The 24,730-nt window shown below is 46.0% G+C and overlaps 2 protein-coding genes across 6 annotated transcripts in view; one reads left to right on the top strand and one right to left on the bottom strand.

Moving 5' to 3' along the window:
• Positions 1-22,692, bottom strand: part of C16H1orf105 (chromosome 16 C1orf105 homolog) — a 33,053-nt gene extending 10,361 nt beyond the window's left edge. Inside the window, exons 1-3 of one of the 4 annotated variants that reach the window (XM_061382641.1) lie at positions 22,453-22,692; positions 10,226-10,311; positions 6,312-6,402 (exon numbers count right to left, since the gene is read on the bottom strand). In XM_061382641.1, coding sequence (XP_061238625.1) covers positions 6,312-6,402; positions 10,226-10,311; positions 22,453-22,473 — 198 coding nt within the window. In that variant the 5' untranslated portion in view covers positions 22,474-22,692. Of the gene's footprint in view, positions 1-4,755; positions 6,288-6,311; positions 6,403-10,225; positions 10,312-11,071; positions 11,480-22,452 lie in introns of those variants that run through there. The other 3 variants (XM_061382643.1, XM_061382644.1, XM_061382642.1) reach the window with 3 other exon arrangements.
• On the top strand, positions 11,581-14,132 carry PIGC (phosphatidylinositol glycan anchor biosynthesis class C). 2 transcript variants are annotated; one of them, XM_061382638.1, is made up of 2 exons: positions 11,581-11,714; positions 12,737-14,132. In XM_061382638.1, the coding sequence occupies exon 2, from the start codon at positions 12,955-12,957 to the stop codon at positions 13,846-13,848; it is 894 nt and encodes a 297-aa protein (XP_061238622.1). In that variant the 5' UTR covers positions 11,581-11,714; positions 12,737-12,954; the 3' UTR covers positions 13,849-14,132. The 2 variants fall into 2 exon arrangements, with proteins under 2 accessions (XP_061238622.1, XP_061238623.1); XM_061382639.1 differs by lacking the exon at positions 11,581-11,714 and adding an exon at positions 11,763-11,946.
• Positions 22,693-24,730: the final 2,038 nt, after the last annotated feature.

The following is a 24,730-nucleotide window of genomic DNA, read 5'->3' as shown; positions in this document are numbered from 1 at the left end:
TGGGACCTCCTGGGGCCCAGGCTTCTCCCCCTGTCCCTCATGTCTTTGAGTTCTGAGACAAAGACACCTCTCTGAAACTGCGATTCAAGGCTGGATGTGCTAGGCATTACTGAAGAAGCGAGGGTACTTCTGGGGCTTCAGCAAAGAGACGGACTGTGTCCCCTTGGAGGACTCAGCAGGGGCTTCTGAAAGTGGCATCTGTGCTTGGTCTGAAAGGACGAGGAAGACCTGGATGGACGGAGGTGGGATGGGAGGGTGCTCAGCAGGTTTGTTTTCAGTGGAGTTAGAAGCAGGTGCTTATGTTTCCTGCAGTTGATTCTGCCCCTCTTGCAGACATCTGGTGTCTGCAGAAGAAAACACTAGAGCCTGCAGGGATTGGAATCACAGGATTCATTCCAAATGAAGCAACAAGCATACCAGGTGCCTGGCAGGAGCTTGCTAGTTTAACGAGAGTTGGACCTGTGACCTGAGTCCCACACTGTGAGGACTGTCATCCTTGGGAATCTGAGGGAGAAACATGTCATATATATTGTTTGATCTGGTTTTGGCAACTCCTTATCCTGTACAATCTAGCTTAGATTCTTCTTTCTCAGAAAGTCCTTCTCCTGACTCCCTTACCTGGGTGTCTGCCTCTCAGATTGCATCAAGATTTAGTATAACTCTTGCTGCAATCTGCACTGTTGTTCTGTTTGCTTTTTAGCATGTTTGTTTCCTCCTAAGAGCAAGAATGTATCTCACACATCTTTGGATATATAAGAGGCTGACTTCCAATCTTCTCACCACAGAGAACTCTTTTTATTATTTCCTTCTCATTGACTCCCAAGTTTTGACAGCTTGTGATCACTAGAGCAACTACCCTGCACCTCCTAAGTCCTCCTCCCTGTTTCATGTTGATCAAACACATACAGCGACAAATACAAGTTTCAGAGGGAAGTACTGATAATCACCACTGACCCAAAGTACTACCGGAATCTAGAACCTACTGTGTGGCACACAGTAGGCATTCAACACATGTTGGTTGAACGAATGTGTCAGTGCAAGCATTTTAAATGATCAGGTATATAGACATGACTAGCCTCTTGCCTGGAAAATCCCATGGACGGAGGAGCCTGGTGGGCTGCAGTCCATGGGGTCACTAAGAGTCGGACACGACTGAGCGACTTCCCTTTCACTTTTCACTTTCATGCACTGGAGAAGGAAATGGCAACCCACTCCAGTGTTCTTGCCTGGAGAATCCCAGGGATGGGGAAGCCTGGTGGGCTGCCGTCTATGGGGTCGCACACAGTCAGACACAACTGAAGTGACTTGGCAGCAGCAGCAGCAGCAAACATGTATGTCCATAAATCTCTAAAACACAAGACAGATATGTGCAAAGATCACTATTGTAATAGCACTTTCTTCAGGGAAACATTACAGGACGCTTGTGTGCAACCAGTTCATGGACACAAAGTTCTTAGAAAAGCCAAGGCTGGAAGGCAAATTGCTCGGTTCCAGACCTGGCTCTGAGAGGCTTGACTGGGTGATCACTGAAACGCTCTGTTACTCCCAACCCCCTGCTGCTGCTGCTGCTGGTCTCTGTGGCCAAAAGGCCAGAGGCCAACTCTCATCCTGCCCACGCTTTCTAGGGACAGAAAGAACCAGTTTTTGACGTGTGGCTTCAGTCACTCTGCCAGGAAAGTGGCGGTATTTCTACCTGAGACTCACTGTCAGCCAATCCTCGCCCCCAGAAGAGCCACTGCATCCCTCCTCACCTGGAGAGGTGGGCGAGGGCCTGGAGGTGGGGGGATGGGGGGTAGAGGGGTGTCTGTGCAGTGTGGGAGGCGGCCGTGATGAGCAATCCTGCCTGGCCAGTCTATAAAGACACCAACACAGACTTTTTGGGATTGTGTTCTTTCTGGGCCTCAGCCCTGAAACCAAGGTCCTTCTATGTGAAGCCTCTCCTTCTCACTCCTGATTTCCTTCATGCCCACTCAGCACATGAGCAGGAATGGAGCATAAACAGGCCGGTGGTTCTAAGCACAGGCCCCCCGGCTGTGTCATCTGCAGAGTCGGAGCCATCAGGAAAAGAGGCTCTGAAATGTCCATGGGGCTCTCATTTCTTGAGCAGCTCTCCTCAGGAGAGCCCGGCCAAGGTGAGGCAGAGCTCAGTCGACCCCCAGGGCCAAAGCCTGCGCTTCACATCACCTGGAAACAGCCTCTTATCTGAGCTTAGTGTCTGCTGAGGCCCCTGAACTCTGGCTTGTGGCCAAAGTGCTGGGCCTCCTTGAATCTTAGAGGGAAAAAAAAAGAATTTTTTTCTCCCTTTCCTTCCCTCTTCCTCTCTCTGTCTCTTGCTCTCTTTCAGACACACACCTGTCCACCTAACAAAAACTGAAAAATGTAAGCACCAGATGGCGATTTTAAAAATATCCATCACAAACATGATTTGAGGGGCACTGACAGGCCTGCCTCCTATCTTCTCGCCCCACACTTGTCTTCCTTTCCTCCTGCTCACGCCTGCCTTAACTGAGACACCTCATCAACCATCACCTACTTCCACCCTTTTGGTGGACACAGTGAAGAAACTGTGGCTCAGACAGGTTAAGAGATTTGTCCAACAGTCCATACATGTAGTTTCTGTCATCCAGAAAGTTCTTTGGATAAAGGGTCAAAGAAAGACTACCTTTTTCCCAGGGGGAGAGAGAACTCTTAGTGTCCATATCAGGACATGATGATTCCTGCAGCCCTTAGAAGCCAAAAAGTAACACTAGAAGAACCACGTTCAATATTCAAACCAAAAGCCCCCATCATAACTACACATTTCCCTGCTCTTGGACAATAGCAACCATCTCAAAGAACAAAAGTGAGCATAGTATAAGAAATACTCTTACTGCTCACTAGGAAAATTTCAAACATACACGAAATGATCAACAGCCGTGTAACTATCACCCAGACTTATGAAACTTGGTTTTCATTTCATTATTTAGATCATTATTTATATCTAGATCATTATTTCAGGTCAGTTCTTTCCTTTAAAGCTTGGATTTGTGGTTATATGTGTTTGATCAACACAAACAGGAGACGGAATGAAGCATATGTGAGGGGTCATGAATTTGCAAAAACTGAGAGTCGATGACAGAGAAATAAGAGTTCTCAGAAAATGGGAAGTTGCCTCCTATAGTGTTCCCAGCCACATCTCTGCTGCTGGACGGTGTTTGTCAATGAGGGCTTTTTGTCACAAGTCTGCCAAAAGCAGTATGAATAATGTTCTCCTCTTCTCTCTGACTCGTTAGACTGGGACAACAAAGCCAGTCAAGGAGAGCAGATGGGGATGGGGCAGGAATGGAGTGGGGGGTACTTTGTACTCCATGGTGCAGGGTTGGGGGGAGACTCGGTCACAGCCCACCCAGTAAGCAGGCAAAAGGCTCCAGGGGCTCCCACCATGGCTCCCTGATCGCCTCCATGTTTGCTCTGCTGGGCTGTGAGCTCTGAGTAAGTCACCTCCTGGCCTCGATTGTCCAATTACTGTGGTCACTTTCTTCCCTCCCAGAATCCGGAGGAGTCAAGTACATGCCTGGAACAGGCAGGTGAAAGCCCTGCTGGTAAAGAGCTGCTGCGCAGGTGTTTAAATGGGGACATGTTCAGGCCTCAATTCTTGGTCTTCATTTTCTGTTTTCTTTTCTGTGAGCTCCACCTCTCCTTTTTTGTTTCCTTTTTGGTCTGTGTTGTCCCCTGACCCTTCTGTGTGTCTGGCTTCTGCTCTCTTGCTGTTTGTCTCCCTCCCCTGTCTTTTCGTCTCTGAGCCTCTGGTTCTCTGTCTCTCTGGTGATGCACTCAGACGTCTGCTCCACACACACACTCGCCCCTGCCTGGGACTGCTCCTGGGCAGCAAAGGCCACTTGGAATGTGGATGTTCAAAGCGATACCTTTTGACCCGTGATGATGAGGAGGAAGGGAGCCAGGTGGCAGGACCTTTGCACCTGTGCCCTGGGGACAGGATCTCGGGGCTACCACAGCCTCCTGACAGGTCCCTGGTGTGGAGGAGAAAGGAAGAGAGAGGACAGTACATTCCACTCCCACGAGATAGAACATAGCTTCGCTCTAGAGAGGAGCAGCACACACATGCAGGCCTCAGGCTTGCCACTGACTCCGGGCGCTGGATTCAGATCTGACATGAGGTACCCGCCAGGTGCCCTAACAGATCCCAGGGCCCTAAGAAGGGTGGCAGACTATGCCTCCCCCAAACCTGCCACATTGGCCTAAGCCTTGTTTTGAGCTAAGATGCTCTGTAAAAACAGCACATGCAAGAAAAGTGCTCTAACCTCCTCTTTTTCTTCCTAAAAGGAGATAAAACCGCATATACAAGACGTCCTAATACCAGAAGAAAAGAAACGTTCAGAAGATAAGAAACATTCTTATCTTCAAGGACAAGAAATGAAGCCAAGAGAATTGTTCACCTCCTTCAGCCTCCTCACAGTTTTGTTACTCTTGCACAACTGCCTTTTTTGACACCTACTATAAAAACATTCAGATTTTGCTACTTTGGGTCTTCATTTCCTTATAAAGGCTCCTGTTTCACATAAAACTTATAGCATATAAATTTTTCTCCTATTAATCTGTCCCTTTAAATCTCTAGTTCAGCCCCAAACCCTAAGACGGCAAAGATAAAATTTTGCCTCCCCTACACCTGCTTGGCCTACACACCCGCGCACGCACACGCTCACTGGTGGAGGGTCAGTCTCTGACAAGGTGGGGGTGAAGGTGTGGGTGAAGTACCTGAGTCTCCTGTCGCAGCAGGAGCGATGGACTTGTGACCTCCCGGGTCTGCTCAGAGACCAGCCTCCCAGGCTCAGCCTGCAGGGCAGGCCGCGGGAGCTGTTGCTCTTGGCTTCCATCTAGTGGCCACATAAGAGTATTGCAGCCGTGAAATCCTAAACCAGGCCTCTCTCTCATGATGCTTTCCTCCCCCTCCTTAGAGCCTTAGCGCCTAGGATGGCACGGTGCGCTGAGAACCAGGGCAAACCCGCGAAGAGGAGGCGCTCGGTGGCAGCGGAAAGCCTGTCTAGGGAAGAACTGCAGAGACTGAGTGACTGGAAGGCTTCTTGCTGGCACTGCAGCAAACAAGGGAGCAACGCCGTCTCCGCTCAGGCCCCTCCGTCCCTTTCTTACCTACTTGCCTGTCCAGCCTAAGGTGTTCGGGGGATTCGTGCTTGACTCTCAAGCACAGCCCTGACCCCGCCACTCCCGTGCTTGTAGACCTGGAACGTCCCCTTCGTGCCCGGGCGGGGTCCACCCGCCTCCTTGGGTCCCTCCCACCCCGAGCCCGCACTCCTGCCGGCGGGATTCCTGTATGCTCTAGCGGCAAGCCCAGGCTCCAAGTCTTGGCCACCCCCACCCCCGGCCCTTCCTCCTCAGGTGGAAATAATATCTTCCAGATCCGGTGCAGGTGCCGCTGCTTCTCGCATCCTTCCCTCGCCCCTCCCCCAGGCCGCAGGTGACCTTTCCCCCCACCTCCTCTCCAGGACTTTGCTCTGAGTCCGCGGTTAGGTTCTTGGCCCGTCCACCCACCCATTTGTGTGGGTGGCATCTGACTCACTCATCTCTTTCAACCACATAACGCGAGGGCCCTGGAAGCGTTCATCCCCTGACCCAAGGGCACCGTGCCAAGCGCTTGGCGTGCCGCCTTTAGCAGCCCTGGGAGTGTGACTTGGGATTTTTCAGGTGGAGACACTGCCCACATCCCCCGGAATGCTCTTTCTCCACCTGGGGCGGGTGCTCGCTGCACCAGCACCCCTCATATGGGAACCCCCGCCCCGCAGTGTCCCCCAGCAGCCAGTCGTGGCAGGTTTCCTCGAGGTGAAGGAGAGGTGTGGAGTTCTTAATGTGAAATTCCCTGGGTTTAGGGGGTCTTAGGTTGGAGACAGAGGGCTTCATGGTGGTGGGGGGAAGGGGTTAGAGACTCCAGAAAAGCGGACTGGTTCTGGGCACAGGCTGAGAAGCAGTCCCTGAAGGTCTCATGGAAGACCCTTCAATATGAAAAAAAAAAATTTTTTTTTTGGTGTGTGTGTTGGGGGGGTTCCCTTTTTGATGATTGTAACCTGATGCCTTTATTCTTAGTTCTAGTGCATGGGAGCCTTAAGATACTCAGGACAGGATGGGCAAGGGGCAGGCATTGTTCACTCACTTCATTTAACAGATCTCTGCTGAACACTGAGGATGATCCAGACTCAGGGCTGTGTTAGGGAGATATGATACCCTTTGTATTCATATTCTGTCATCCTGGAACTATTTATAGCCTCGGGTTTCTTTTCGATTAAAAAATAATTGGGTACCTTAGATAAGATATCTGGAACTTGGAACAAAATTGGCAAATTCATATCCTTCTTGGATGCAACCAGAAAAGTGGCAGAGGAATGAGGATATCTGAGAAGGCAAAACAAGAGCAAGTTAGAACCGAGGTGCCCCGTGTGAGGTGTCAGGCCCTTGGGCACTTCAGAGAAAACCTGGGGGACACCCAAGTTGTTGCTCCTCACCCTGAACCTGGAGGGCCCCGGCCATTTTGGGGCTGCCATAAGATTTCTCCTCTTTAGTCACTCTGGCTTCTCTGGCCCTTTAGGTTTTCCTTTTTTTTTAATGTTAAAATTTTTTAAAATTATTTTTGGCTGCACTGGATCTTCGTTGCTTTTGTGCCAGCTTTCTCAGGTTGCGGCGAGGGGGGCTACTCCTCCTTGTGGCGTGTGGGCTTCTTATTGAGGTGGCTTCTCTTGTTCTGGAGCAAGGCTCTAGGCACATGGGTTTCAGTAGCTGCAGCACGTGAGCTCAGTAGTTGTGACACATAGACTTTAGTTGGCCCTGTGGCATGTGGAATCTTCCCAGACCAGGGATGGAACACCTGCATTGGCAGGCAGATTCTTACCACTGCACCACCAGAGAAGTTCACCCTTTTTGAACTAACCAATGCCAGTTGTAGGTTGTCAGAGACAGTGGACGGTGTACAAACAAAGCTAGAAAAAAACTGTTGAGAAAAGCAGAAAGATAATGGGTGACATGTACCCCAGAGCTCCTTCTTGGCAAGGTCTGCACACAAGCCACTGATATTTAACAAGAGCAGTCCTTTCCTGCCTGGCCTGCTTTCTTGGAGCTTCTGTCCCTGTACTCTAAAATGATCCACCCATTTCCTACCATGGAACATCTCCCTCCAATTATACTCTTCCTCTGGAACATTCCTTCGTTCCAGGCAGAAGGTGAGGCAGAGATGCTACAGCAATAACAAGAGTTCTCTTCCCAGGGTGACCCACCCTGCTGGCCCCTGTGGGTTGTTTAAGTACACTGTAAGAAGCCAAGGTGTGCAGGGGGCCTGGGCCTCGTAAGCAGCCTGTGTGTGCAGCTCTGGGCCTTCCCTGGCCTCCGAGAAATGGAAAATTGTGTGGAATGCTGGTAGTTCTGCCAAGAACACCTCTCCTCGTTTATAAGGAAAGATTTCATTGTCCATTGTTCATTTATAACAAAGTCGTGCACATGGTGTTCATGAGGCATTTATTGTTTTATTTCTCCCACCATGCTCTGGGATAGTGGGGAAGTGGGTCTCATCCAGCTCCTTTACCACCTCTGTCTTTGACGTGTGAACAGCTCGCCTTGAACTTAATACCCAAATGCTGACCAGGAGAGATCAGAGGCCCCTGTAAAACTGCTTTGGTGCCCAAGAATGTTAAACAGGACCACAGTGTGACGTGAGGGCTTTTGAGACAAATGATGGATGTGGCTTCAGCACAGTCAGGCTGACCTGAGAGAGACACCTCCTGGTAGGAAGGGGTCTGTGGGCAGTGACCCTCAGAACTGGGTCTCACCTCCTCCAAGCCTGCAGGTGTGTATCCAGAACTTGCATTTAGGGGTGCTCTGAGTACATTTCACTGAAGTTTCCTTTCTCTTTTTCAGACTGTTCTGTGTTGGAACTGCTTGTCCAAAGCTCAGTAATACTTAAAGCACATTCAGAACTTCCCAACCAAGTTCCTAGAAAAGGGTTTTTTCCAGAAATAAACAGTTTGGAACTCCGAGCTATGGCCAGAGAAGGGGTTTCCAATTCTTAGGAACTGTTGAGACTTGGAGAATCCTTTCAAAAGACTTTCCATTCCTATCTTGTCCTTCTGAAGGTCAGGGCACCTCACAGGTGCTATCTAGTCATCTTAGAGTTCTTGTGAGGTAGGTAAGCACCATTTCTCTTCAGAGGTGTTGAGAAATCCTCCCAGAACAGACATGGGCAGAGCTCTGTACCATGTCAACTTATTTCTCTTTGCAACTGGCTCAAGCATGGCTGACTGCATGGAAAAACTACTCCTTCTCTCCCCAACTGGCTGGCCCCAGGACACCCCAGGACTCGTCTGTGAAACTGAACAGGGCGTGAGAGTGCCCAGTTGTGTTCTTGGTCTGCCTTTTTCACAACCCTGCTCCCTGTGGGCTTGCTCAGCCACTCAGTCATGTCCAACTCTTGGCAAGCTCATGGACTGTAGCCTGCCAGGCTCCTCTGTCCATGGGATTTTCCAGGCAAGAATACTGGAGTGGGTTGCCATTGCCTACTCCAGTGCTCCCTTCCTACCTCCCACCAAAGGCTTGTACAATCAAGGCAAAAGGGAGCTGGGGGTGAGAGAGCCATGCACCGGGATGCTTTGCTCATGGCTGCAGTGGTAGGTCTAAGAGGTGTGGGGTGGGATGGGATAGCGGGATGTTACCCTAGTTAGATGTCAGACACTACCCATTTCACATGGAAATCCACATTTCTGCTACCGTTGGAAATATAGACAGGGTCACATACCTGCAGGCAGCATTGACCAGGGTAGAGGCTGACCATTCCTCTCCTGAAGGGAGGTGATCTCCCTTCATTACAGTTCCCTTCGGCCAGCTCTACTCATGTATGCTGACCATCTGACTATCGCTGCCATGTGAGTTTGTACCCTGTCCCCAATTAAAAGGTGCTAAATTGTCATTACTCATGCTGATCCTTGAACTGCTAACAGCTCTTAAGAACTAAGTCACTGGTGTTTTTATTTAGTCAACAAGCCTTTGGGTTTATTCAATCTTAGATTGCCTGCTTTATTTTAAGACATTAGCTAGAGTTTAGATATATTCCAAGTTAGGAGAAAAAAAAAAAACAAACCCCGAACAACAAGCACTTTACAGGTGCTTCTGAGAATATACAAAACTGTCTAGCTGCTTACTGAGAATGTGGTTTCTAAGAAGGGCAGCGGACGAAGCGAAGGTGTATGTTATTGAAATGGGATGTGGAGGAAATATTTCTCATACAGAGTCATTTATCCATGGACAGGAGAGTACATGACAGTTACCAAAAGGAGGAAAGGCTCTTTTCAGAGAGTATTATCTTTCCAGCAAATGACCTTACATGCCAAGGGAGCCGATTTCTCACCTATAATGTACCTATAAACTTAGCTCCTGGCCTGCCCTCTCCCAGTCTTCCCTGGGTTTTCCCACTCACCCTTCCTTTTATTTCCCCTTTCAGAGGAGAGTATAAGACCTGGGGATCATACCCGGGGATTAGAAATGGGGGAGGAATGAGTGAACTCAGTTATTTCAAGTGGCAACTCCCTATACACGAAATCCCCCAATTTTAAAGGATAGACACATGTTCCACAGGCATTTGTTTGAAAGGGCAGGACTGGTGAGATTGGATGAGATTGTCTCAAAGTTAAAATACAGGAAGTTGCTACTCTATGAAGATAAGAATTTTTGATTCTAGACTTTTGATGGTTAAAATTTTAAAAGTTCAAATTAAAGCAGGGAGACAGGGTAAGATGATGAAGAGGATGGAATTGTTTTGAAAGGCAGTGTCCATGGGCAAAATTTTCTTGTATTGCTAAGTGGTAGTGGAACAGAAGGAAGTTAGTTGAGGTCTTATCGCCTCCAGCCAGGCCAATTCTCAGGGCTCACTTTTGGGTTAAAAACCATGGCCCTTTCCATTTTGTTGTTGTTAATTAAAAAAAAAAAATTTGGTGGCACCCTGGGGCATATGGGATCTCAGTTCCCCAACCAGGGATCCAACATGCACCCCCTTCATTGGAAGGCATAGTCTTAACCACTGGATTGCTGGGCAAGTTCTCCTTTCTGATTTTTAAGCACTTGACTTAGCCTCTTAACCGTCCAGCTATGCCCCTCAGATGGTTGTCCCTAATCCTTAAGAAATCATCTTCCATGAGACCTTGCTTGAAATCTTTGCTCTCAGTGGTTGGGCTGTTACCTTTTGGGGAGGCTGAGCACTAATGGCTTGTTCATGAAGCTGGCCTCACTAAACCAGGGAATCTTGTGAAATCTTGGAACAGACACCTAGAGGAAAAAATGGAAAGAGATCATTTTGCAGAAGGTATTTCACTTGGCCATTTCCATCATTAGGATGATGAAAGTAGGCTAACAGCAGCTATACATCAGTCAGCACTTCACACTTTTTATGTTTCATGTTTGACCCCATTGACTCTCCCATTAAGTAGCCAAGAGGAAATAGTGTTATCTCCATTTACAGATGAAGAAATCAAATTTAGTCAGTGTGATTTGCTGAGTCACTGAACTGAACTGAACAGCTGCTGCTGCTGCTGCTAAGTCGCTTCAGTGGTGTCTGACTCTGTGGGACCCCATAGGCGGCAGCCCACCAGGCTCTCCCATCCCTGGTATTCTCCAGGCAAGAACACTGGAGTGGGTTGCCGTTTCCTTCTCCAATGCATGAAAGTGAAAAGTGAAAGTGAAGTCGCTCAGTCGTGTCTGACCCTCAGCGACCCCATGGACTGCAGCCCACCAGGCTCCTCCGTCCATGGGATTTTCCAGGCAAGAGTACTGGAGTGGGGTGCCATTGCCTTCTCCAGAGTCACACAGCTAGTAAGTGGATTTAGGTTTTCTGATTTATGTGTCGATTACATCTTGTGTCTTACTATCTCCCTCTGCTTCTTCATTACTCCCATCTGTTTATGCGTCCTCTTATATTTCCACAACCTCAGGTGAATGTTAGCAGCCTCCCATTCCAAGTGTCTGGCTGTTTTCAGTCACAGGGCCCTCCACCCTCACCCCTTCCAGGAGGCAGAGGAAAATACTGCACCTCCAAGCGGTAGACAATTGGATGTTAATCTAGGTTAATCCACTTTCCAAGTGTGTGGCCTTGGACAAATCACAACCTCTCTGAGCCTCAGTTTGTCTTCCATGAAAGGAGGAGGACGTCGTTTCTTTACAGGTCAATGCACAAGACAGAAATCTCTGTGAGGGGAGGAATTCTTGTCTCTTCTGTTCACTGCTGTATCACTAGCACCTGAAACAGTGCATGATACCTGTAGATATTTATTGAGTATGTGTCCAGTGGATGCACGGATGCATGGGATGTCCCTAGCTGAGGGCTTGACTTCACAACAGGAGCTCAATCAAGTCGCCCTTATAACCTTTCTTCTTCCAGCCTGGCTTCTCTCCCTTGCCCTTCCGATGCCACATTCCGGGTCTCGCTGTTGAAGATCAGCTTTCCTGGCTCAGAGCATTCCTCCTGGGAGAGGAACTGGAAGTTCCTCTTAAGTGGCCAGGAGGAGGCAGCAGCGACATCGCGGCCTCACCGGCTGAGGAAGGGCGCTCTAGCCGCGGAGGTTGTGGCGGCCCCGGAAGTGCTCAGCCATCGACACGACCCCGGCGCCCCGGATGGGGAAGGAGGCGGGCGGCCGCCCTTCCCCGGCCGCGCACCCCTAGGAACTCGCGGGCAGGTGGGTTCCGATTGGGAGTCAGTGTTTCCGGGCCTCCTCCGCCATCTCCCGCAGGCCCGATGCGGGTGAAGGGCGGCGGCGGCGGCGGCGGCGGCGGCGGGCGGGGGAGGCCCAGGAGGGGGAGTGGGGCGCCCCCGGGGACACCCCACCCGGCCCTGTCCCCCACCCTTTGGGTGGACGTTGCCCTTTTCGGCGCCTCGGACCCTACCGTGGTTTCCTTGGAAGAAATAAGGTCGGGCAATAAGAATTTTCTTCTCAGTCTTGCTGGATGACCTTGGTATTTTTGACTCTTAGTTTTCCCTTTGTGGAAAGGGGATCATTATCTTCGATCCTCCCGAGTTTCGCCGTTAATGAGTAGGATGATAGCTCTTTAAAGGATGTTAAGCTCAATTAAGGGATTAAGAATCTTGAATCTTTGCTTTTGGTTAAACAAACCATAGAGCTCGTATCTTTCCGTATTGTGAGGTTTACCTTTCCTTATAGACCGGTAACTTGCTTCTTTTCTACTTTTTTTAAGTAACAGATGCCTTTGAGAACCCAATAAAAACTTGGATTCTAGTCCTAGAAATTTGCATAAATCACAGCAACAAATATGCATTAACAGGGAGGGTTTTGAATGGTCTTGGAGATCATCGATAGACCTCAGGGGTGTGTGAACCCCTGAGTTAAGAACTGGTTTAGAGGTACAGGCTTTTGGGCCGAACTTTGGTTTGAATCTGGCTCCACTATTTACCACTGTTTGAATCTCAGCTGTTTTACTAGATACAGTGGGACTGACACTAACTTGCAAGGTTGTGGAGATTAAATGGAAGAAGCTTCAAAGGCTCAGGACATAGTAGGCACTGGATAAGCAACAGCTGAAAACGAATTACACTGTAAAATCTGAAATGAAGTTTTCATATCTATAGTATAAGATGGTTACCACGTATATTTTGTTCAGGCTTCTAACGAACCAAGTTGATATGATTTTAGCTAAGTCCTACCCTTGACCTTTCATAGATTCATAGTCTCTCTTTTTGTAGGAACTTAGCTGCATTGTCCTGCCTCAGAGAACAAACTCATCTACTGTAGGCCTAGCCTGGGTCGCTGCCTTTGAAAGCAAGGGAAGGTCAATACAATATAAACCACAACTCAGCATGGAATTTCCAGAGAAGTCTTACTTCAAAACTTTATAAAGAACGAGAACCACATGGACTTCTGCAAGGGAGATTGAAGTCGCCTGAGTTTGAGCGAAAGGATAATGTGTGCCCAGCCTGTAGCTAACACCAAAGAGGTCAGGTGGCAGAAGGTCTTGTATGAGCGACAGCCCTTTCCTGATAACTACGTGGATCGGAGGTTCCTTGAAGAGCTCCGGAAAAACATCTATGCCCGGAAATACCAATATTGGGCTGTGGTGTTTGAGTCCAGTGTGGTGATACAGCAGCTGTGCAGTGTCTGTGTCTTTGTGGTTATCTGGTGGTATATGGATGAGGGTCTTCTGGCCCCTCAGTGGCTTTTTGGGACCGGCCTGGCTTCTTCACTGATTGGCTATGTTTTGTTTGATTTCATTGACGGAGGTGAAGGACGGAAGAAGAGTGGGCGGACCCGGTGGGCTGACTTGAAGAGTGCCCTAGTCTTCATTACTTTCACCTATGGCTTTTCGCCGGTGCTGAAGACCCTGACAGAGTCTGTCAGCACTGACACCATCTATGCCATGGCAGTCTTCATGCTGTTAGGTCACCTCATCTTCTTTGACTATGGTGCCAATGCTGCCATTGTATCCAGCACACTGTCCTTGAACATGGCCATCTTTGCTTCTGTCTGCCTTGCCTCCCGCCTGCCCCGATCCCTCCATGCCTTCATCATGGTGACGTTTGCCATCCAGATTTTTGCCCTGTGGCCCATGTTACAGAAGAAACTGAAGGCATGTACACCCCGCAGCTATGTGGGGGTCACGCTGCTCTTTGCATTCTCAGCCTTAGGAGGCCTGCTGTCCATCAGTGCTGTGGGAGCCATACTCTTTGCCCTTCTGCTGATTTCCATCTCATGTCTCTGTCCTTTCTACCTCATTCGCCTGCAGCTTTTTAAAGAAAACATTCATGGGCCTTGGGATGAGGCTGAAATCAAAGAAGATTTGTCCAGGTTCCTCAGTTGAGTTGGGGACCTCCATTCTGTTACTAAGACAAGCTGATAGATCAGCCTTCCAACTAGTAGAAGATTTGAAGGCAGAGTTCATTCTGGAAGTGGCACGCTGATGTGGGTGGGAGATCAGAGATCAAAAGAAAATGTTAACAAAAGGCTTGGGTGGTGAAGGTGATTATCCTTTCTGTTATTGTATAGATGAAAAAGCTTTGTGGGGCCCTCGAATTATTGCCTCTAATTCTTCTCTGTAACAAATGAAGTGGTGTGGTTTCTATTTATTAAAAAAATAACAACACATCAAGCTGTCTCATGATTTTTCTGTAAGCAGAAGGCATACAGTAGGGACATGGAGAGTGAGAATTTGTGTATGTGTGTGCATGTAAAGTCACTTCTCTCGACCTTTCTCAGTATACCAAATGCAGGCTCTGTTATTTATCTACAGCTCAAATGCTAGAACCCTGGATAATATGTCCAGTTTTGTTGCCGAAGATCACAGAATTGATCACTTAACCTTGACTCAGAATTTCCACTTAGTTCTTAATGAAGCCTGTATGCCACTAACTAACTTCAAGAGGAGTATGATGTATCATAATACACAAGCAGAATGTTGGGGGAATTCAAAGAGGCTGGAGGGCAAAGAGAGCTGGAGTAATGAAATGTTTTTTAGAGGAGACAGCACTTGAGCTTTAGTCCTGGAGGGTAGGTTGGGATTTCAGCAAGCAAAAAAATGGTTTGGGAGACAAAGTGGCAAAGGCCTTTAGCCCAGGTCAGCAATACCTGGGCTGAGCAAGTGGAGCTGGCATGCTTCGTGTGACTAATGGCAGCTGGAAAACTGGGAGAGCATACCCTGTCCAAACAAGGTAACCACTACTCTGCATGCCTTGACTGACCAGAATTGGCTCATGATTGTTATATAGTCCACATCAGAAACAAGATAGGGGATAGTGGTGGAATGTAATAAGAGTTGTATAAATTGTTTTTAAATTTACTTTTGATAATTGCTTTACAATATTGTGTTGGTTTCTGCCAAACATCAAGTAAAAAAAACTTTTTTTTATGTCTTAATATATTTTCCTTATCTGAATGGGTTTCTGATGATCAACTTGAGGGAACTCACATAGCAACTGCATCGTGTTGGTGAGCAGAAAGTTCCACAGATTTGAATCACTCTGAAGAATACTTCCTCAGTGGGGTGAATTGACGTGCCTGTGCTGTCATGTTCAGCTGTCATACTGTCTAATATTTGAAATTACCCAAGGCCTGATCCTGTTCAGTCTTGTGGCTGTAGTTCAGAGGGGAGGTGGCAGGGGATGGGGTGTCGTGGGTTGGCTATTAGGGTACAGGGTGGGGCAGCAGATTCAATTCAGATAGAAAAGAGGTATCTGTGGGTAGAAGGATGAGTATATGTCCAGGCGCACAGGGCTTGATACCTCTTGGCAGTGGAGGGGAGTGCAGAATAGATGGGCTGCGGGCAGAGAAGTTGAGGTCTGAGAGTGGTGAGTATGTTGAATTATTGGATCTTGGAGTCAATGGCAAGTGAAGGAGCTTTTGGAAAGGAATATAGGCTTCCCACCTGAGGTGAGAGGGAGATGCAAGGGGGAGGGGACATATGTCCATCTACGGCTGATTAATGCTGATGTGTGGTAGAAACCAACACGATGTTGTAAAGCAGTTATCTTCCAATGAAAATAAGTTTTTTGTTTAAAAAAAAAAGGGATCTAGGATTCACACCTAACACTTCATGGTGTGTGAAATTCTAATAGCAGTGTTCATGCTGAATTACAGAGGCTGAGCATGGGGAGCATTTGTGGCAATAGTGAAAAATGAGAGTCTAGACTAAGGGTGGTGACAGTGGGCAAAGGAGGTGAGGGTTCTGACGAGAGATTTTTAGAACTTGGTGAATTCATGTTGGAAGGTAGAAGGGAAAGAGGATGACTGGGAGGGCTTCCGCCTTGAGTGGATGTTTGTGTTTCTAATAACTATACCGTAAGAAAACAGAAGTGAGAACAGGTTTGGAAATAGATAAGAATGGGACATTTTAAGTTCGAGGTGCCTGAGGTGGTACACCCAAGCGAACTGCTTAGTTCCATATGTAGTATCTGGAGGACACTGGCTCAGAATTCTGGGCATTATCGAGGAGGTTATTGAGATATAAACAGAATCCAGCACTTTTGTGTTTGGAATTCTTTGTATAGAGTCGGTGGCCTCACAACCAGGCTATAGTGCAATTAGAAAAGGATCACAGAAGGATAACTGGAATAACCAAAATGGTAGGAATCTGAGGGAAAGGAGGCTGGCCTATGAAACCAGATTAGAGAATAGAACCACCACAGCCTCCAAGAAAGGCTTAAAAGAGATCCAGTCATTGCCAACTGTTAGTGACGAAAGTGAATGTTCATGCCTTATATAGGAGGGTTTTTGTTGTTTAGTCTCTTAAGTCATGTCCAACTCTTTTGCGACCCTATGGACTGTAGCCCACCAGGCTCCTCTCTGTCCATGGGATTTTCCAGGTGAGAATACTGGAGTGGGTTGCCATTTCCTTCTCCAGGGGATCTTCCTGACCCTGCGTCTCCTGCCATGTCTCTTGTATTGTTAGGTGGATTCTTTGCTACAGAACCACTGGGGGAGCCCTTATAGGAGAGACACCTTTGAACACAAAATTTAAGACAAAAAATTTTATAAACGTTCTACATGTAAGTCCAAAAAGTTTCACAAGCCAGGGATATAGATGGGATCCAAAAATTTGGGGGGCGGGGAGTGCAAATAAAAAAGCTATAAATGTCTTGTAAGGACATGTTCAGAAATCCCAAGCCCTTAGGCATTGCTACCTGAAGGGTGATGAGCTCATATATGGCAGCTTCTTTGGGCTGCTGCTGGCACAGGGGTGCTGGCCTGCTTAATGACCAACAGGCCCTAATGTGATAATTCCTGAGAAAGTTACTCATCACTTAAGTATGTAGTCTAATCAGCCTTCTAAATTTATACCACACTGAAAGGGTCCAAGTAGGATATTAATGATTTAACTTTCCAGGGAATATTAATTATGGTGTGTGTATGTGGGTGGGTAGTGGGGGGCAGAAGGGAAGAGTAGCATTGGAATAAAAATCCTTGTAGTTATCCTCCAATTAAGCCCAACCTGTCAAATATTTATATAAGAAGCTGTACTCCTTTCTCGCAGCTCTGTTTCTTGTTACCGTAAGTTATAAGTAAGGTGGGAGGATGGCAAGCTAGAGCAAGGGTAGAGGGATGGGAAGGCAGTTTTGCCCATCCTTCCAAAATGGTACCAGGGATTGTAGTCGAGATGGAAGGACCAAGGAGAGGTAGAGCCACAGGGCAGCAGGTGTGCTGGATTTTGTGGTGTGATGCGTGACTGGTATGTAGCTAGAATGCTGTGCGTGGATCTGAGTGTCCCCACACCACAGTGGTTCTCTGTGGCAATCAAACTGGTACCAGTGTTATGCCTGTATGCTGTGCCAGTATAAACTTTTGAGTGTGCTTTTGGGCAGCTGGCTTAAATTACGGATTTAAGAATTCACACAGCATGTTCAAGGAAGTCTATAGAGCCCATCACTTACATCTTTAAACCAAAGGCTCAAAGTCAAAAAACAAAAACAAAAGCAAGCCAGCAGAGGGCACCAGTCACACAGTTTTACAATATTTCAAACTTCGAATGCAGGAAAACAGGCCTGGGACATAGTGCCATCTTGTGGAAGTTATTGATACTCCTTTTTATAATGAAATTCAATGTAAGTCTTGAAATGCATCCAGGGCTAACTGGTAGGCTGTTGCTTTTAATGCTTTATCAAGTCCCTCTTTATCCCTTATTCTCTTCCCCCAATATCTATTTATTAAAACATTTATTGTCCACCTAGGCCCACCTCTGTTCACTTCTACCATTCACATTTTATGATGTTTAACCTTAGAAATGTATTCATTCAACAGATACTGAACACTATCTATATGACAGATACCGCTTGTTCTGTCTGCCTGAGATACACCTACATAGGAGTAAAACAGACAAAGTTCCTTGACCTAGTGAAGCATACATTCTAGCAAGAGGAGACATGATAAACATAAGCAGAAGGTAATAAATGCTATTGAGCAAAAAAGGAAAAAGTAGCAATGGAATTCAATAAGGGGGTCTGGGTAGGTCTCACAGAAAAGGTAACATTTAACCAAAGGTTTGGAAGGAAGTGAGGGAATTATCCACGGTCTCAGGGGAAGAGCATTCCAGGCAGAGGGAGGAGCCGCTGCAGAGGCAGAAGGCGGCATGATGTGTTTGGGGAATAGCCAGGAGTGGCCGAAATGAAGTGAATGAGGAGAGCAGAAGAGGAGGCCAGAGAGGGAATGTGGGAGACTAGGCTCATTCTGGATGCTGTGGGGCAAGAGTAGAAGCAGAAAGCATTAGAGGAGGCTCTGATATTAATCCAAGCAGGGGATATGATGGTGCCGCAAACCACAGTGATAGCAGAGGAAGTGGTGGAAAACAGTCACCTTCTGGATATAGTTTGCCAGTAGAGTCAAAAGCTTCCTAGTATGTTAGATGGACGGCATGAACACAAGAGAAGAATCATAAATGACTCGAGGTTTTTGGCCTGAGCAAATTGAAAGATGGAGATGGCATCCATTGAGATGGGGGTCCAGGAGATATGGGTAAAGATTCTGGGGAGGAGGGTCAGGAGTTCAGTTTGGGGCATGTAGACATGTATGAAATGTAGACACCCAAGATGAAATGCTGAGTCAGGAGTTGGGGATATGAGTTTGAATTTCAGGAGCGATGTATGGGATGAAGATAGAAATTTAAGGTTTGCTGGTATATAAATGGCATTTAATGCTGTGTGACTGGATGAAATCACTAGGAAGGAATTTCATATAGAAGAGGACTAAGACATCCAAAGTGAAATGTTGGAGAGAAGAATAAACAAAAAGATTTGGCAAGCACAACGACTGAGGCAGGAGGAAGATCCAGAGTTTAGAATCCTGGAAACCAAGTGCAAATGATTCAGGAAGAGGGGATGGTCAACTGTGATTAGATCAAAATCTGAAAAATCAAGAAAGCAAGGACTGAGCACTGATGACTGGATTTATCAAGGAGGAGGTGATTGGTGTCCCTTAATATATATATATTTGTGGAGTGGTGAGAATAGAAACCTATTTGAAGTAAGTTTAAGAGAACAAGAGACGAGAAATTGGATCGGCAAGTACAGGCAACTCTCTGGAAGTTTTGCATCAAAAGGGAACCAGGAAATAGGACAGAAACTGAAAGGGGAGGTGAGGGCAAAGAAAATGTTTTGTTTTGTTTTTTTAAGATGGGAGAATGTTTGTATATTGATGGAAATGAAACAGTAGAAAGTAATAGTTGATGTGAGAAAGGGGAGAATTAACTGCTGAGGTCATGTTCTTGAGCAAGTGAGCACAGGGGAGGGACTGGCTTCAGGAAGAGAAGAAGAGTTGGTCTCTGGGAACAAGTGGGAAGGCGCGACGTGTAGATACAGATGCAGGTAAGTGGGTAGATGGCTAGTGGACAGATGAGGTGATGGGAATCTGTGGATGTTCTTTTCTGATTGCTTCACTTTTCTCAGGGAAGTAGGAGGCAAAGAATCAGCTGAGATGTGAGAGTGAGGGGAACTGATGGAATGAGGGGATATGAAACAGTTTGTGACACTGGGGGAGTGGATGAACTAGGGATGCTTAGTATAAATGCCCAGCAGTAGTAAGGAAGGGCTCACTTGAGACTGGTAGTCATGAATTTAAAGTGAAGTTGGGTGTGTGTGTGTGTGTGTTTTGCTGACCTTGTACAGCTACATGAGTGCAAACTAGAGCAGATGGGGAGTTGAATTTACCCAGGATGGTGATTAATCAGACTGAGAGAAGGGCAAGGGAGAATAGTAATTATACATGGGCATGATTATAATGATTGGCCATGGAATTTAAATTGAGTAAGAAGGAGAATGAACCTCAAGAAGGGTGAAAAATGGAGATGAAGGACAGGGCAAAGTTCTATGGATTGGAAGTTCAAGGGGTCTGAAAGCCAGGAAGTAAAGGCCGGAGAAAAGATAAAGACAAGGTTGTGACTTTGGAAGTGAATAGCTGAGGTGGGGGGAGGGCAACGATATTGGAGAAGTGAAGTCCAAGGAAATGAGAAGTGAGATGGAAGTGGGGTGTTGGAAGGTGTAGGTAGGTGGAAATCTCCAAGAATTAAGACAGGAGAATAACAGTGAAACAGGAGCTAAAATCATCAGGAGATAAAGGAGAAAGAACTGAAGGTTGGTAGATAAATGAACATATGGACCAGAGCCTTGTGGGGCGCTAATGACTAATTTCCTGAGAACCATGCAAACTTCTAACAATGGGGCCATGCCATTTCTAGAGAAAGTTTGATTTTGGGGAAAGTGACCAGGGCTGAAGTGAGAGCCAGGGTTTGATCAAGGTCCTGGGAACCATCAGGACTGAGGAGGGCGGCTCCTCGGACCACTGACAGGGCTCTGGCTAGCTTAGCTGCAGCCAGAGGTGGAGGAAAAATGGCTGAGGTTCTGTAGGAATGAGCTAGCTTACCAGCCCACTGCTTTTGGCTTAGGGTTTTACAGCTCACAGGTGCAATTAACTTTGGCTCATTTACTTAGGGAACAATAGCAATCACCAGCCAAATCAAAAAGCCCTTTTCTTCCCAGATCTGTTACTGTGATTAACAGGAAGACTCCCCAGAGATAAGGGAGGCTCTGCTTCCCCACAGGCCAACATCTGCTGGGCACCAGGGGCCTAGCAACACCATGGTACAGGTGCCATCTCGCCCGTAGTATGATACAGGGGTAAGAGTGCCCGAGGAAGAGCCTTAGAAAGGCATGGCCTTTTCTGTCATCATCCAGCAGCGGTTGGCACCTGGGTTTCAGGATCAGCCTGAGTGAGGTCTTGTGCCCTAACAGACTAGCTCTCCAGTCCCTTGACTGTACTTTTGCAGGGGTGGTGGAGCACATTAACCAGAGCTGAGGTCGAGGGGTACTGTCCCCTCAGGCCCCGAAAAGCTAGCTTTCCCCAGCTAAGGGGGCTGCTTCTGCTTTTCCCAGCTCACTTACAGGACGGCCCCGGGGCCTTTTGCAGAGCCCAAGAACACTTGGACTCTGGTCAGAGAGAATACTGCGGGTCTCCTGCTCTTTATAAGCTGCAAAATAAACAGATCTTTAGGCCCCAGGCAGCTTTTGTGTTTGAGGCTGAATATGTTTCTGTCTTTAAAAGAGAAAAAAGCAGCAGGAGGAAGAACAGTCTCCTTGGCACTAACTTCTCTTTGCTGCCTCTAGAATACAGTCACAGAGAGGAGGATGAAAAGTGAGCCCTTAAGAATCTGAAAGACTTGTTTTTCCATTGGGTTATACGGAGCTTCAAAAATATCCTTTGTTAGCAGCTGTTTTGAGAGGGAGGACCCACTTCAGTGTTACGCTCTTGAGGATCGTAAGTCTCTTTGGACCCTGGGGCTTGCTAAGACTGTCTTTACTGTGTGCCCGCTCAAGAGGATCACGGAAGATGTGAACTGTGGTGAGATCAGGACCTGATAAGGAGTACTGTAAAATGTGATTTGATTAAAAAAAAGCATGAGAGTAGCAGTTTATAGCGTTGACTCATCCAACAACCTACCACCTGATCCAATCTTAAATGTTGACAGTACTGTGATCTGATAGTAATTTATAGTATTAAAAAAATCAAAAATCAAAATACAGATGTATATTCAAATGGACTTACTTACAAAACAAAAAAAGAGGCTCAAAGACTTAGAGAATGAACTTATTGGGGGAAAAGGACAGGAGGAAGGGATAATTAAGGAGTTTGGGTTGGAGATGTACATACTGCTATATTTAAAACAGATAGCCAACAAGGACCTACCGTCTAGCACAAGGAACTCTGCTCAATGTTACGTGGTAGCCTGGATGGGACGGAAGTTTGGGGGAGAATGGATACATGTATATGCATGACCGAGTCCCTGTGCTAGTTACCTGAAACTCACAACATTTGTGAATTGGTTATACCCCAATACAAAATAAAAAGTTTTTTTTAAAAAACAGGTGTATATTATGGTAATGAAGGCAGCTAGTGTGTCCATTTAAATGAGGAACATACAGGGGTGTGGTGGCATTTGAGCTCCATCTGATTTATTCAGATATAGATTCTATAGGATTATAAAGGGCAATAGAGGTTTTCTTCTTTTTTAGCTATCTTTTCTCTCTGTGGATGAGGTTCATGTCTTTGAAATGGATTCACAGTTGCAAAGATTTATTTCAGAATCTTATGGAACTGGACTAAAGATTCCAATATCAATTTTCTGAGTTTAAAAAAAATTATACTTAGTGCTGAGTTATAAAACAGATGTTGTCAAGTACAGTATTTTTCAAACTCAGGGATGAAGGGGACTGAAAGGTCCAAGCTCCAAACCCACTGAAGGTGTCCATGTTTGTATGTGAACAGCTGAGGTTATCTCCTTATCTCCTCTTGGCTCTCAACTTTGAGGATGTTTGCTGAAAAATGTTTCAATGTACATGTGGCTCCCAAGGCTTACAGACATATATTACCAGTGGAAATCTCTAAGGAGAGTATGGCAAGTTTTGTGTTTTTTTTTTCTTTTCCCTACCTTTAGTTCTCTTTTCTCCATCTCTTGCGTGGTCTGCGAGTTTCTAGCTAGAGGCTGGAGGACTCTCACTCCTCTCACTGCGTCCAGTGGAAGACCAATGCAGGACACCTTCTGAATCTAAAGCCTTCTTGTTAGAAGCCAAAGCAAAGTTAACAACAGACTGCTTCAGTTTCAATCCCACTATGTCTTTCTCAACCCACACTTAACATGATTTAGAGTCTATTATACTATTCCATGAGAAATGAAAAGTTTGGTTTCCGATTGGCTGAAATGAGTTCTGTTATTTTTTTGTCAGAGGTCAAAATCACCACATTCTAGAATGCTAGCAGGCTTTGGGTCAAGTGGATAATCTGATTCTAGGACTCAAATAGTTGCTTTAGCATGGAAGTCAGTAACAGTTCTCCCTGGAAAAAAGTCCAAAAGTTTTTCCTGTCATAGCTTATATTAGAATTTCTTATTTCCCTATTTTGTCCGCTACTTTTATCCTATTAATGTATCTGGTATTCCCAGTAACTAGGACATTCTTATAAATTCAAGGAATGTTTGATATATAAAGGGATGGGAATACTTAAGAATATGTATTAAAAATATAATAGTTTATTTCTCCCAAAGATCCTGATTCAACTCTGAAGAACTGTACTTCTTCAGCTCTCTATCCAATATTGAGGGGTGAGGAGGGAGGGAGAGCTGAGCAAGGGTATACTATAAAACACAGAAATGGTAGGAACAATAAAGAAATATGAACAAACCTCTGAATAGTTTAATTTTACTCCAGGCTTCTTCCCACCCCCACCACCCCATCCCGTCAGTCCCCTTTCTTCTCACCAGTCTAATGTGAGGATGGGGCCATACCTGTTGGTTGAAGAGATGGATTAGGATTGCCACGGAATCATTTCATTCAACTACGACTTCAGCTTTATGTTCTCATGGTCATCAGATCAATCTAAGTTTTAAACATCTAAATGGTATAACATTGCACATAGAAACAAGTTCAAATTTCAGAGGGTGGAAAAATACCAAACACTTAAAAAAAGAAATGAATTGAGGTTTTCCTTCCTGTTGACAACCTCTGTTTGTATTTGGGGAGGTGGTATGATATAACCCAGGAACTCTGGGTCTGTTGGGATGAGAATGCTATCAAATGAGAATGTTACACGATAAGAATACTGATTTAAAAAGTTAAAATGTCTAGACTGAAGGTGAAAGGAAGGGCAACAGACTGCAAGCTGTGTGGTAGTCTGCATCAGTTCAGTCACTTGGAGGTAAAGTTGAGCTTTGGTTGACCCTCTGCTTTGGTGTCTTTGAATTTCCTTAGTCACCAGCGCTTCTAACTCTCAGTCACTGGACCTGTGATGCAAATACACAGTGATGTATTAACATGCAAGATGAAAATTTTCACCTGAGAGATAAGCTGGTTTTGCATTTTGGGGAGGAGCATGTAGTGCTTGAAAAAGATTTTTATGGCCCAGAGAAAGGACATTGGTAGTGAGGGTCCTCGTTGCTGTACCGAGGTGGTTCTTGCCCACATCTGAGCTGCCTCTCCTTGCCAGTGCTTGTCTAGGTCAGCCAGGAAGTGAGTGGAACACCGAGTCCTGATCAACAGTGTTTTACTTTCCCATCCTGTAGTTTCTTTCTTCATGTGCTAAAGCAAGGCACATGGAGAAGTGATCCAAGAGGAGATCCTTTAAAACTCGAACATAGACCAAATAAATATTCAAAAGGAAAACTCTGAATTAAATCTCAAGCCTTTAGTGGAAGGCTTCAGATCACATATTTGGCAGGATAAACTATGTTACCTTAACAACTTATTGACCACAGACATATTAATTCATCTTTTGTTACACAAGCATTATTGTCCTGAGTATTTCAACAGTCATTTATATAACAAATCACCAGCCACAGACATTAGTTTCTACAAAAATCTCCTGGTCAATAGTGTGTTAATAATAATCATTTTATTTGGGTAAGTCTTTGGGATTAGTTTTTAATGATAGCTTAAAATTTCAGAGTTGAAATTATCATTTGAGGATTAAGGTATAAAAAAAGTTCTCTTCCTGAAAACTCATAAAGATTTTGTTCTTCCAGTACTTTACTGACATCATTAGTAATCTTCTCAATGTGGCAACATTTCTTTGCCTTGTACTTTTACTCGAATGATGTGTTTTTTCCCCTGAACTTGCCAAATAGAATATATGAGGTTTACATGTTTCAGACCAAAAATTTCTCCCATAATCTAACATAATCTTATGTACTTTATCACCTAAAAAACAATGAAAAT

The sequence above is a fragment of the Bos javanicus genome, chromosome 16, assembly GCF_032452875.1.
Source record: "Bos javanicus breed banteng chromosome 16, ARS-OSU_banteng_1.0, whole genome shotgun sequence".
Classification (NCBI taxonomy): Eukaryota; Metazoa; Chordata; class Mammalia; order Artiodactyla; family Bovidae; genus Bos; species Bos javanicus.
This window is presented reverse-complemented; position numbering and strand designations above follow the sequence as displayed.

Bases quoted from the DNA above. Each gene is read 5' to 3' on its own strand.
- PIGC (XM_061382638.1), top strand. From the start codon at position 12,955: ATGTGTGCCCAGCCTGTAGCTAACACCAAAGAGGTCAGGTGGCAGAAG.